Source organism: Mauremys mutica, chromosome 11 (genome assembly GCF_020497125.1).
Source record: "Mauremys mutica isolate MM-2020 ecotype Southern chromosome 11, ASM2049712v1, whole genome shotgun sequence".
Taxonomy (NCBI): Eukaryota; Metazoa; Chordata; order Testudines; family Geoemydidae; genus Mauremys; species Mauremys mutica.
The window spans coordinates 46,139,682-46,153,239 of NC_059082.1; the positions used below are offsets into that span (position 1 = coordinate 46,139,682).

The following is a 13,558-nucleotide window of genomic DNA, read 5'->3' on the forward strand; positions in this document are numbered from 1 at the left end:
TTTCCGCCTTTGCCCTGAACATTACTTAGAGTGATAGCCCAGCGTGTTCCTGGCAAAGCTGGTTTGAAGCAGCTTGGTTGGTGATACTCAGCCATTGGTAATCACTTTGTTGTGGGTGTTGTGTGGAGGAGGGTAACTGTCACTAGGATGATCATTAGGGAGGGTGTAATGTTACTGTGCACAGCTGAAAGTCAAGAGTTCCCCTCCACACCATGAACAAACAAAAGGTCCAGTTGCTTCCTGGACAGTGTCTCGGTGTGTGAGACTCACTGTACCTTTTGCAGATTCAAAATATCACGAGCTGGGGTTGCCATGGTGGTGCTGCCAAATAACTACTGGTGTCACTAGGAATGGGCCCAAGAGCTGCATTTAGATCTGCATCTGGAGCCAACTTTCTCCTACATCCAGATCTGGGATTTGGCTTGTCCCGTTTGAAGATATTTCCAGCAACATATGGGATAGTGCCTGTTCATTGTATTAATTCATTAAGGGCAAGGTGGAGACATAAAGCTGAGATCTGCTTTCAAATCAGCTTGGTTTTCCTCCACTTTTATGAGTGAATTTTATATACATTTTTTCACTATATGTCCTGCTCTCATAGCCCGTCCACGTGCACCAGTATCCTGATGGTTTTGTGTACATGTGGCAAGCAGAGGGTAGGTGTGCATGATTTACCCCAAGACCCAAGGTAGGGTCCTTCGCAAGAGGATATTAAGGAAGTGTGGTCAGCATGGGTCAAGAGAGAACAACTTTGGATTCATATCAAATTATGAATTTTATTTCTTACTTACATAGCCCTTTACAAACACCAATGACAATGGATTCTCTGCCCCAAGGAATTTGCAATCTACATTGAAAAGTAGCAGGAAATGTGCAGGGTAAGTAGGAAAATACAAAGAGGACAGTGGTCCAGATCCTCCAGGGTATTTAAGCTCTTAACTTGCATGAAATCAACGTGAGTTAGGTGCCATATCTTTGAGGATCTAGGCCACACTTCTAGAAGGGAGCAAAGACATTTCATTTTATTATAATTAAAATTCCCCTTGCCCTGCATGCTGCTGACACAATCATAGACATGTAAGACTAAAAGGGACTGTGAAAAGTCATCAAGTCCAGCCCTCTGAATCAATCACATAGGCAATTCTTGTGCATATAATTGTATAAAAGTTGCTTAATCTCCAGGCTGATGGTGATAATAAATACAAGGAAGTACTGGCTGGATAGACAGAGTCCTCCCTCTAGTCATGTAGATCCAGATCCTCAAAAGTATTTAGGTGCCTGACTCTCAATGGGAGTTATGTGCCTACACGCTTTTGAGGATCTGGGCCGTACAACAAGCAGAAGGGAGGAAATGAATATATCAGGTAACACAGGCCTTGTCTGCACTAGGAAAATTAGGTCCCATAACTACTAGTGCAGCTCCATTGATGGCAGCACTGATGGAAACCATGTATGGTCAGATTGCAGTGTTATTACTACCAGGAGTCCTGCTCAGAGTAGCACCCTTAAGTCTGCACCGTTGGGGGATTTAATGCTTGAGGGACTTTAACATTCCTGACAGGCAGTATGTCCTCAAGCCACTGATATGGCCCTGCAATCCTGATTGCGGTCTATCTTGGGTACTTATTTGGTCCCATAGGATATAACCACTGCCTCCTAACACTCCAGCGAGGCAGGGCAGGGCTATTTTCCCTATTGTGCAGATGGGAAACTAAGGCAGAGAGTGGCTACATGACTTGCCCCAGGTCACACAGGAGGTCTGTGGTGGAGCAGGGACTTGAACCCATGTCTCCCTAGGCTAGTGCCCTAAGTACTTCACCTTAACAAAGTTTTGTATATGAAATAAATATAAACAGGGTGGGGGTGGGGAAGAGCTCCACCCCCCACCGAACACCTGATCCAAGCATCCCTGAAATTCGTAGTTCAGATCTAGATGTGAGCTTTTAACAGGCCCTGCTCTAAATAATGGGCCAAACTGAAAATGGTGAATTCTGGTGGAGTCTGGACCTGAGAGCTGAAAGTTGCTGCTCAGCCTCATACCTGAGGTGCCATACACAGATATATTTGTCTGAGCTGTAGATGTACGTCAGTAGTCTGGCTCACTCTTTATTGCTCGTGGCAGTTCATTTGCTGCTGCTGCTGCTGCTGCTGCTTGGTGCCCAGCTGATGGCTGTGGGCTCTGGAAATGGGCTTTGATCTTACTTAGCTTTCGGATTTTCTTCTCAGAGCTCTGCAGCCGAGAATTGAAGAACCTGCAGAACTTCTGCAGCCCTTTCTCAGGGTCCCTCAGGTATAAGGTGTGGAGCTTGGAAAGGCTCACGTTGTGCATGGACAGCATCTGCACCGAAGGCTTAGTGAGAAGTTTCTCATTCAGCAATGGCTGAAGGGAAGCATAACATTCCAGATTAGAGCAGGTGAGCACAGGCCTCGGGTCCTCCACTGGATCAACCTCCAGAACTGTGCACAGATCCCTTAGGGCCTTTGCATTATCCAGGGGGCTGTTATCACTGAGCTGCCGCCAAATGTAAGTGTTGGCCAGGTTCTTCAGTTTGTAACTCCCAGCCTTGGGGATCTTCTCTTTAATCAGGGGCAAGATGTCCAGGAAACCAAAGACAGCTGCACTAAACTCCTCTTTCTTGCTAAGGAGATCTAGGGATTGAAACAGGACAGGAAGGGCTGGTGACCAGAGGTCATACCCTGCTAAAATGGGTTTGTGGACAGAGCAGAGGTAGTGGAATAAGGTCTTCACACCAATCTCACAGACGCCGCCTTTTGAGATCAAGCCAGGCAAAGATTTCAGCGGCTGAATCAAGATGGTAAAGCTCTTTTCTCCGTCCACCACAGCCAGCTGAAGGATCTTATTTGCTGCTGGGAGTGAAAGACAGAATTAGACGAGGGAAACTAGAACATTGAGTGAGCTCCTCACCTAGTATAACTATGGACTTCAATAGAGCTACAGCAATTAACAGCTACTGGAGATCTGGCCCATTCCAATTCTCCTCATAGCCTTCCCCAAGCAGGTCATCAATGTCTGACATCCAAGTATAGCTTGCTGCATCAGGGATGCTTCAACTAACTCTTCCCATTTACAGTATTAACTGCTATCTCTGTAGCATCGTGTTCCTGGGAGAGGGGAAAGGTGTCTCTCTGACGCTGCTATGATGGGGCATCTGAGGTGCTTGAAAAGCAGGCGCTTCCTCCCTCAAATGTGTCACTTCTGAAAGGGAATAGCTGCTCCAGGAAGTCCTGTGGCCATTAACCTACAGCCCTGCATGACCATGTGGAAGGTGCACTAGCCACTTGCACCTGACCATTCTTACATAAAAATATTCATGTCCTCATGGACTTGGTGCTCCTCCCAATGGCAGAGCTGCCTCGCCATGCTGGGGAGCATATTGCACCCTCATGGGGACATGGCAGATTATACTTTCCCCAGCATTACCAGGAAGCCCCATGACATCTGGCCTGCCCCTCTCTCCCCCAATAGGGCTGTTGCTAAGTGCAGTGATCTCGCCCCAATGATTTGCAGGAAGGATTCACAATCTGAGGATCTTACTCAAGAACTTGAGGTCGAAGAAGAGCAGTGATGCTTGTCTCATGTCGAGTTCCCTCGGGCTGCCGGCAGGAAAGGCCAGGAGGTCTCCCTCGCTGCTCTCACAACTGACGCTGTTGATGTTGTCTGGCAGACTAGAGTCCTGGAGAAGGAAATGGTGACTTGTCAAAAGCTCCTAAAGATGCCAGAGCAACAGCTCTGGAAACTCATGCCCTCTAGTTCCCCCAGGATGGGCTGAGGCACTGCAAACTTACTAAGGGTAGGTCTATACTTACCTGCTGGGTCGACGCGTAGAGTTCGACTTCCCGGAGTTCGAACTATCGCGTCTAATCTAGACGCGATAGTTCGAACTCCGAACGCGCTCCCGTCAACTCCAGAACTCCACCACCGCGAACAGCGGTGGCGGAGTCGACGGGGGAGCCGCGGACTTCGATCCCGCGGTGTCTGGACGGGTGAGTAGTTCGAACTAAGGTAGTTCGAGTTCAGCTACGCTATTCGCGTAGCTGAACTTGCGTACCTTAGTTCGACACACCCCCCAGTGTAGACCAGGCCTAAGACTCTGTCTTCGTTGCAGAGTTCATTTGGATGATCGGCACCCGGGGCTGAGCTCCTGGGTTAGCCTAGCCGGGATGTGAGCAGCAAAGCCCTGCCTGGGTTACTGTGTCCTCATGGGTGCTGTGCTTCCCCGTGTGTGTCCCTAGGGCTGTGGGGCCGATGGTTCTTAACACAGCAGTGAGCTAAGCTGATCTTCCCAGAGAATTGGGGGAGACCTCCTTTATCCTTCTGGGCACAAGGGGATTGTGGGAAGGCAGTGGAGGACTATCAGCACTGGAGTGGTTTAGCTGCATCCTCACTGCAAAACAGATGGGTTACCCACCGCAGTGAAAGCAACACCTGGGCTCTACCTCCACCCCCACCCCCAAGCTGGGCAAGCTAGCCTGGGTGTAAAGCACTGCTAAACTCAGTAAGGGGTTTTTGCGTGTGGATAGGATGGGGGTTGGGGCAACACCAAGGGAAGAGCCCAGGTTAACTCTGCAGGGAAGACAAACCCTTAAGGTAAATCCCATTAGGCGCCTCTCTGCATCGTTAGGTGCTTAAATACCTCTAACAATCTGGCCAGGGGCATCAAATCTCCTTTGAAAAATCAGTCTAAATGCTGAGCGCCCTACATCACATGTTCAGACAGTATGTTCCAGCTGAGACAGGTCATACTGGAGGTTGCTCTCAATCTCCCAGCATCTGCCCTGGATGCTGTGATGCCATAGGTGCTGTTGAGCATTATGCTGCACTCACTGTTGACTCTTCATCACTGTAATCCCCTTCAGAGCTGTCCAAACAACCTGTGGGATCATCTGCAAGAGACGAAAAGGCACATCAGACCCCTGAAGGGGATTGGTGTGTGTGATAGGTGACCTTCCTTTTTCACATGGTGTACAATTAGCCTGTGGAACTCACTGCCAGAGGAGATCATTGAAACCAAGATCTTAGCAGGATTCAAAAGAAAGACTGAATATTTACATGGATTTCAATTTTGTTGCTTCTAACTACCCTGACTGTCCCCTTGTTCTTGTATTATGAGAATGGGTGAATAGCAGCCCCCATCTACTTTCTCCATCCCATTCATGATTATGTATGTCTGTGTCACATCCCCTCTCATTCATCTCCTCTCTAAGGTGAAGAGTCCCGATCTTTTCAATCTCTCTTTCTATGGAAGTTTTTCCCTGCTCTAATAGACTCAGACTTTAAGGTCAGAAGGGACCATCATGGTCATCTAGTCTGACCTCCTGCACATTGCAAGGCACAGAATCTCACCCACCCACTTCTGTAATAGACTCCTAACCTTTTGCTGAGTTACTGAAGCCCTCAAATCATGATTTAAAGACTTCAAGTTACAGAGAATCCACCATTTACACAAGTTTAAACCTGCAAGTGACTGTTCCCCATGCTGCAGAGGAAGACGAAAAATCCACAGGGTCTTGGCCAATCTGATCTGGGGAAAATTCCTTCCTGACCCCAAATATGGCAATCAATTAGACCCTGACCATGTCAGCAAGACCCATGAGGCAGATACCTGGGAAAGAATTCTCGGTAGTAACTCAGAGCCCTCCCCATGTAGTGTCCCATCACCAGCCATTGGAGATATTTGCTGCTAGCAGTCGCATATCAGTTACATGCCATTGTAGGCAGTCCCATCATACCATCCCCTTCATAAAATTATCAAGCTCAGTCTCGAAGCCAGTTATGTTTTTTGCCCCTACTCGTCCCCTTGGAAGGCTGTTCCAAAACTTCACTCTTCTGTTGGTTAGAAACCACTATCTAATTTCAAGCCTAAATTTATTGTTGGCCAGTTTATATTCATTTGTTCTTGTGCCCACATTGGCCCTCAACTTAAATAACTCCTCTCCCTCCCTGGTATTTATCCCTATTGATGTATTTATCAAGAGCAATCATATCTCCCCCCGCCCCCTTCTTTTGGTTAGGTTAAACAAGACCAGCTCTTTGAGTCTCCTCTCATAAGGTGGGTTTTCCATTCCTAGGATCATCCTAGTAGCCCTTCTCTGCACTTGTTCCAGTCTGAATTCATCTTTCTTAAACCTGGGAGACCAGAACTGCACACAGTACTCCAGATGAGGTCTCACAGGGCCCACATTTATTTCAGGAATCTCTTTGTGAATTCACTGATGTAGATGGTCAAAGTGATCATCTCTGCCTACCTGGCTCACATAGTTTGTAGATGTTATTTTCCAGCAAGTCAGCTACTTTGGCTGCACTGAAGCTGTCAGTCACACATGAAGAGCTGCTTGATGTTGAGGAGCTGGTCCCCGGTTGTTCCAGCAAATTCTGCTGGTGCTTCCTTGCTGATTGCTCCCATTTGCCTGCATCAGCTTCAGTCTTGATCACCTTCGCAGGGGCCTCAGTTTGGACTCCTTTCCTCTTCGCTGGTAAAGACAACGACGAGGCCTAAACAATGGAAACAGATCCTTGACAGCTCATCGTTTTCTGCTTGGGAATATGTTTGAAAGGGTCTTTGGAGATGGCGTGGCTCTAGGTTACTTAATGTGGAGGCTAGACATACGCATTTTACACAATTTGGCATACATAATAGGACATACCATAACAATACCTGACATACCATAACAATAGATGATGGATGGATGGACAGACAGCAGTGGATGTTCTCAGTTCTTGGAGATGACCCCAGAAATGTGGAAAATGGGTGGCTCCTTCTGCCACCACCCGCCAGTGGATGGAGAAGGGAGCAGCACCCAAGTCATAGTCAGTGATAGTATCATTATTTTTTTCTCTTTGGGGAAAAAAAACCCAAGGTAATTCAGTACAAATAACTTTGTTAATTGAAACTGAAGTTGGCAATTTAAACCCTCATCAGGAAATTCTGACATAAGGAGAACTTACATCTGCTTACTCGCTCTGTCTCTGTTCTCAGGAAGTCACTTCATCCTCCCAGCACCCCAAATACATTTCCCATTCTCCCATCCCCTTAAATAGTTTGTGAGCCCATTAGTGACCCTCACTTTCTTCTGTGCTTCTGAAGACACCAGGACCCTGTCAGAACAGCGGCCTATATACATAGGGAGGCCGTGCATGTAAGAGATGTCTCGTAAACATGCTCATTTGGAGCCACCATACCCATGTGCTTCCTTTATATTACATATGTTGAGTAAAGAGCCAAAGACACAACAAAATCCCCTTGCCAAGTATCAGTTAGGGAACCGTTCATATGCATCTGTACATCCCGAGCATTTGCTAACATTAGAATCTGGAATATTTACATGGCCTGTGTTTTGATGCCTCAAGGCTCAATGTCTTTCCTACACCCTATCATGTAAGGTGGCAGGGTTAGGAGTGGCATGGGAAGGGCAAGAAGGACAGTGAAGGCTAGGCTCTGCAGCCCTTCCTCATGTTGGTGAGTTCTTACTCACATCAGCAGTCCCATTGGTGATAATGCTACTGATCTCCTTTGTAAAGTTCTTTGAGATCTACTGATGAAAAAAGTGCTAGATAAGTCTGACAGGGTGTATCAACCCCACACTGGCGAGGTGAGGGTTAACAATCTGCTTTGGGCCCAAGACGCCACACCCCCTCACCCTTTCTGGGCATGCTCCCAGTAGAGAGAGTGTTCAAAAGGGAGCAGCACAACACAGTCTGGGCTCACTGAGGAGAGCAGCTGTGTGCTGCAGTCTCCTTCCAGGAAGCCGCCAGGACTCCCAGCTGCTGGGGCTGAGCCTCCTAGTCAGTCGGCCATGGGAACCAAAGGGGATGACTTGCTATTACCGGCGAAGGAGCTGCCCCAGATGGACCGGTGCGATCATGAGAGATACCCCACACCCGACCCTGGAGATGATGCCGGAGGAAATGAGATGAGGGCAGGAAGCGACCCAGGGTACGATCTTAGAGATATTGGGCCTGAGCTCTGTGCTAGGCTACCTGGTTTTAAAGGGCCTCGGGTCAGAACATGGTGGAGTAGGGTGAGCCCTAGTTCCCTTACCCTCCAGACTCTCACCACAGGGCGATAATGTCACGAGGAAAAGAGGCTCCTTGGACTCTCACCACAGGGCAACAATGCTGTGAGGTGAAGCGGCCCCTTGGACTCTCACCACAGGGCAACAATGCTGTGAGGCAAAGCGGTCCCTTGGACTCCCAGCCACGGGGAGGTAACTCCACAAGGCGAAGCAGCCCCTTGGACTCTCACCAAGGGGTGATGACTCTGTGAGGCGAACCAGCCTCTAGGACTCTCACCACAGGGTGATAACGCCACAAGGCGACGCAGCCCCTAGGACTCTCACCACAGGATGATAACACTGTGAAGGGAAGTGGACCCTTGGTCTCCCACCACAGTGTGGTAATGCTGTGAGGTGAAGCGGCCCCTTGGACTTCAAGCCATGGGATGATAATCACATGAGCTGAAGTGGCCCCTTGGACTCTCACCCAGGGGTGATGACTCTGTGAGACGAAGCATCCTCTTGGCTCTCACCATGGAGCAATAACGCTGTGAAGTGGCTCCTTGAACTCCGAGCCACAGGGCGAGAACGCTACACAGTGAAGCGGCCCCTCGTACTTTCACTATGAGGCTATTACTCTGTGAGGCGAAGCGTCCTCTTGGCTCTCACCTTGGGGCGATAACGCCATGAGATGAAGCGGACCCTTGGACTCCCACCACAGGGCAATAACGCCGCAAGGCAAAGCGTCCCCTTGGACTTCCAGCCATGGCGCGATAACTCTGCGAAGCGAAGCAGTCCCTAGGACTCTCACCACAGAGCGATAATACCACGAGGCAAAGCATCTCCTTGGACTCCCAGCCACAGGTTGATACCACCACAAGGCGAACTGGCCCCTTGGATTCCCAGCCACGGAGTGACAACTGTGCAAGGCAAAGCAGCCCCTTCTACTATCACCACAAAGCGATAACGACACAAGGCGAAGCATCCCCTTGGACTCTTACCACAGGGCGATAATGCCATGAGGCAAAGCATCCCCTTGGACTCTCACCACAGGGCGATAATGCCACGAGGCGAAGCAGCCCCTTGGATTCCCACCAAGGCAATATCTCCACAAGGCGAAGCGGCCTCTTGGGATCTCACCATGGGGCAATAACCCCATGAGACGAAGCAGCACCTAGAACCCCAACTATTGGGTGCTATATCCTAGAGCATCATTGGATGGTGCTGTCAGCCCAGTTCACCCAACCAACCCCCTGAGAATAAGAGCTAGAGATTAATATTTGTATTGGCTCACATGTCCACCAGTATGTATGTGCGATCGAACCTTGAGGCAGACCAAAGGGATGGAATTGAGGGAACAATAGGACCTTAGATTAAAATTGCTGTTTTAAAAAATAAGACGGTGCAAGAGAAGCATGTATATCAACCAGCCCTCCATTCCAGCCAATGAGCCTGGGAACTGAGCTTGGATTCCTGCCACAGGTGCAGGGAATGCTGCATGTGCTGATCCCTACCTCTGTCAGAACAAGCACAAAACTGTCTTACCTTGCTGAAATTATCTGTGAATCTAGCTGGGGCAGCTTCTAGAAAGAACAAAAAAGAATGAGTTAAGTAACAGGTCAAACCACCATTGGCATGCATGGGAACAGCAGTTCTGGCTAATAACAAAACCTAGCTCTAATATAACATTTTTCAGTAGTACATCTCAAAGAGCTTTGCAAAAGAAGTGTCATTCTCCCTGTTTTAAAGATGGGGAAACTGAGGCACAGAGTGGTGACGTGATTTGTTCAAGATCACCCAGCAGGCTCGGGGAAGGGCCAGTAACAGAGCCCAGGTCTCTTGAATCCTAGTCCAGTGCTCTATTTACTAGGCAAAACTGCCTTCCAAAATTGCTGATAGGAGCCCCTGCAGAATGCAGCCAGAGAGCAACTAATATGCACAACCCATTCTCAGAAAGCTGCCAAGGACAGGACTCAAATTCGCAGTACACTGGAGCTGCATGGGATGAATGGCCATGGCATATCAGCTGCCATTATTCAAAAGCCCTAGCAACTTTCCTACATGCCTGAAAATGTGCTGCTGCTCTGACTGAGTCAGCTGGCACCACTTGGCTCACACAGCTGCTCCCTGAACTAAGCAGCCATTGCACACCGGCAGAGCAGCCTACTCACTGCTCACAAGACCCAGCTAACACATTGCAGGATCGGGGTTGCACACGGGACCTGGGAGGGGCAGGCAGAGAGAACACACATCCTCACGCACTCACACACGGAGGGAGACAGCAGGCATGTACTAGGGAACTCATGAGAGAGGAATAGATGGGGCTAGGTGTAAGGGAAGGGGGAACTTCCTCATCAGGCAGTGAGGCCCCGAGGGGAAGGAGCCATATGGCCCTTCTCTCAAGGCCACAAGAGGCTGCTGAGGCATACAAAGGCGGAGAGGAGGAGGTGCAGGGTGAAGGGGAATCCAAAAGTCCAATGGCCAGAAGCTAATGGTGCACTAACCCAGCCTAGAGATAAGGGGCAGATTTTAACAGGGAGGGTAACTGACCATTGGAAGAACTTACCAAAGGAGACAGTGGATTCTCATGCCATGAAGTCTTTACACTGAGACTGGATAGATGTCTGTCTAAAACATACACTCCAGCTCAACCATAAGCTTTGGGCTTGCTGCAGGACCCCAGGTGGGTTCTCTGACCTGTGTTATACAGGCAGGTTGGACTAGATGACCATAATGGTCCCCCTGGCTTTAAAACCTATCAATGGATGCAGAGACACACCTACAATTCAATCCAGCAGGACTTCACTGGCCTGCCAGGCTATACAAGGGTGACAGACAGACAGAGCCTCGGGAACCTGTCAGGGATAGTTGCTGCGTGCTATGCAGACACATAATGAGAAACAGTGCTGGTCTGAACAGCTTGCAGCCTGACTTGACAATCCACCAGGATGAGGCAGCCCAATGGGTTTGGGGGTTGACCTGCTGTGCCCATCTGTCACTCCTGCCCGAGGGGCTGGTGGTTGCATGTGCTAGGCCTTGGCTGCCACCTCTCTTCTAGGGTCAGGAACAGTTATTTCCCTCACAGTTTTTTGATGAGATGACTATTCTGATTCCTGCAGTAATCTAAGGAGAGGTTTTCCTCACACTCCATTGCAACTCGGATACTGGCATGGAAGCTGATTCCAGCAGAACACTGAGATGATGTCATTGTAGTACTAGTGTTATGCAGAGGCCCCTTAATGCTAGGTGCTGTACAAACACATGGTGAATGACCATCTCTGCCCCAAAAGACTGACACAGGCAATGCTGTTATCCCCTCTGTACTGAGGAACTGAGGCACAGAGAGATGGGGTGCAATGCCCGGGCTCACCCAGAGAACTGAGCCCAGGTCACCTTAGTCTTCCTTATACACAAGGCCATCCTTTCTCCTTAGTGACACTCGCTTTTCAGGGACATAAGGGGAAAGGAAACATGCAGCGTCCAACTCTGGCAATTATCAAAGCACCAGGAAATCAAGAGGACCAGCAAGGGGAACATTAATGCTTCTTCTTTTTGGAAGCAGCTGTAGTCAGGCCCTGGCTTCTGCACTCGCGTCGCTTGCCTCTGCGATGATCCATCGATGCACCGGTTCCTGTCCCGGCCCCCTCTCCTGTCCTGGCCCTCTCTCCTGCCTGTTTGCGGGAGTGAAAAGGCTGGGGTTGGACAGGTGGTTTGGTGGAGGAGGTAGATGCCTGGGGAGGAGGGGAGATGGAGTGGCTGCTGGAGCGATGAGCAATGGGTGCTGCTGGGAGCAGGGAAACACTGCCCTCCGGGGTGTCAGGAAGGAACAGGTCCAGCAGGTCCGAGGGCAATGATGGCACTGACAAGCCCATGGTCTCAGGGAGGGGTGGGCTCCCTGGGCCCGGAGGGACTGGAGGAGGCAGCTGCATGGCTTGCCACCAGCTAGTGGTCTCCTGCAGAAAGGGGTTCAAGGTTGAGGTGAGGGTGTGGAGGGAGCGGGAGATGGACGTGACCCCACGCAACATAGACAGCAGGTGCCTGTTTGTGCTTTGCTGTCCTTTCAGGATGCTGCTTCCTAACACCAGGAGGCTGTCTGCCTGGCTCACACTGGCCCTGGGCCGGGCCGCTAAATCCCCATGCTCGGAGGCCAGAGGGCCCCGTATCCCCCCAGGGACACTCGGGATTTCCACCTCAGCACTTGTGAGCTGCCTGAAGGCGTTCTCCTTCTCCCCATTCCTTCGTGCCTGGGATGGTGGAATGATTGGTAGCACTGGAGAGCCATCACCCCAGTTAGCTGGACAGACATCTCCTCCTCCATCCTTGGGTGGGCATGGCTCAGTCTGGGAGCTGGGGGGACACGTGGGGTCCTCATGGGAGAACAGCCCTTCACTGTCATTGGCAGGGAGGTGTCTCCGCTGGTGGGAAGCCTCTGGAGGATGCAGAGGCTCAAGGCTGAGTGTCACAGTGCTCTTGTCCTCCGACGGGGGGGCGCATTGGGGAGCAGAGGTACCTGTGGGAGGGGGACATAGGAGGGAGAATCAGGAACTGAAGGGCTGCCTGCTCCATGGGACCAGTGACCAATTCAACAAAGCAGATCGTAGGGTTCACAGGCGCCTGCTCGCACAGGTGGTAGCACTGTGGACAGGGGAGTAGAATAGATGGGATGGAGATTCCTTACTGGAAACCCCAACCATCTGGGGCAGTCTCTTTCCAGTTGGCTACAGCAGGGGTCTTCTGAGGACCTACTTGAAATGCCTGCCCCCAGCTCTGTGCCCCGGACCCCAGGAGGAAGGATGAACAGAGTTGCAGGCTATGCCAACGGTGCCCAATCTCCCAATGCCCATTATGGTGTCTCAAAGCATGCCCTCCAGCAAAGCCGCATCCTGGGTGGAGACATTGAGCCCCTGTGCCCCCGACCAGCTAGCCCACAACAGACCACCACACACGCCACATTTATTTCAGTGATGCTGCATGTCTGCCTCAGAACTAGTGCCATCTGCTGCACGGCTACGCTGCTTCATTCAGACTCCGAGGCTAGCGTCTAATCATCAGTGCCACTGCTCATGGAGGTCGAGGCAGCAGTGCACAGCTCCCATGCGAAGCGTGAGACATGACAGTGCATGTAATCAAGCCCAGTTGTTCCTTTGCACCAGGGTCCCCCAGTGTGCTGTCTGCCTACATATGTTTCATCGCTATGTGCCTCCCTTCCTGCCCAACCAAGCGGGTAGGTCTCTCCCCCCGTACACTCTTCTTTCATCATATGGTGAAGTGGCTATGTCCAGTAGCATCTCTGCTGTTGCCCATACCCCCGGTGGCTACTACTTCCTGGCCAGACTGCCCCTTTTTGAGCACTTGTGACTGCTGTTATCTTGACCAACACATTGGGATTGAACCAGGAACTGCCAGGGCCACCCAGACCGGGGGGGGGGGGGGAAAGAGGGGGGGAGTGGGGCTATTTGCCCCAGGCCCTGCAGGGAGCCCCATGAGAGTTTTTCAGGGCCCCTAGAGCGGGGTCCTTCACTCGCTCCGGGGGCCCCGGAAAACT

At 50.6% G+C, this 13,558-nt stretch overlaps 1 protein-coding gene across 4 annotated transcripts in view; it reads right to left on the minus strand.

The window, feature by feature from the left end:
• Positions 1–741: 741 nt before the first annotated feature.
• LOC123343725 (protein PML-like) overlaps positions 742–13,558 on the minus strand; it is a 37,530-nt gene continuing 24,713 nt past the window's right edge. For 2 of the 4 annotated variants that reach the window (XM_044979013.1, XM_044979016.1), the window contains 6 exons: positions 11,615–12,523; positions 9,559–9,596; positions 6,268–6,514; positions 4,847–4,905; positions 3,557–3,695; positions 742–2,868 (listed from right to left, as the gene is read on the minus strand). In XM_044979013.1, the coding sequence (XP_044834948.1) occupies positions 2,087–2,868; positions 3,557–3,695; positions 4,847–4,905; positions 6,268–6,514; positions 9,559–9,596; positions 11,615–12,523 (2,174 nt within the window). In that variant the 3' untranslated portion in view covers positions 742–2,086. The remainder of the gene's footprint in view (positions 2,869–3,556; positions 3,696–4,846; positions 4,906–6,267; positions 6,515–9,558; positions 9,597–11,614; positions 12,524–13,558) is intronic. The other 2 variants (XM_044979017.1, XM_044979015.1) reach the window with 1 other exon arrangement.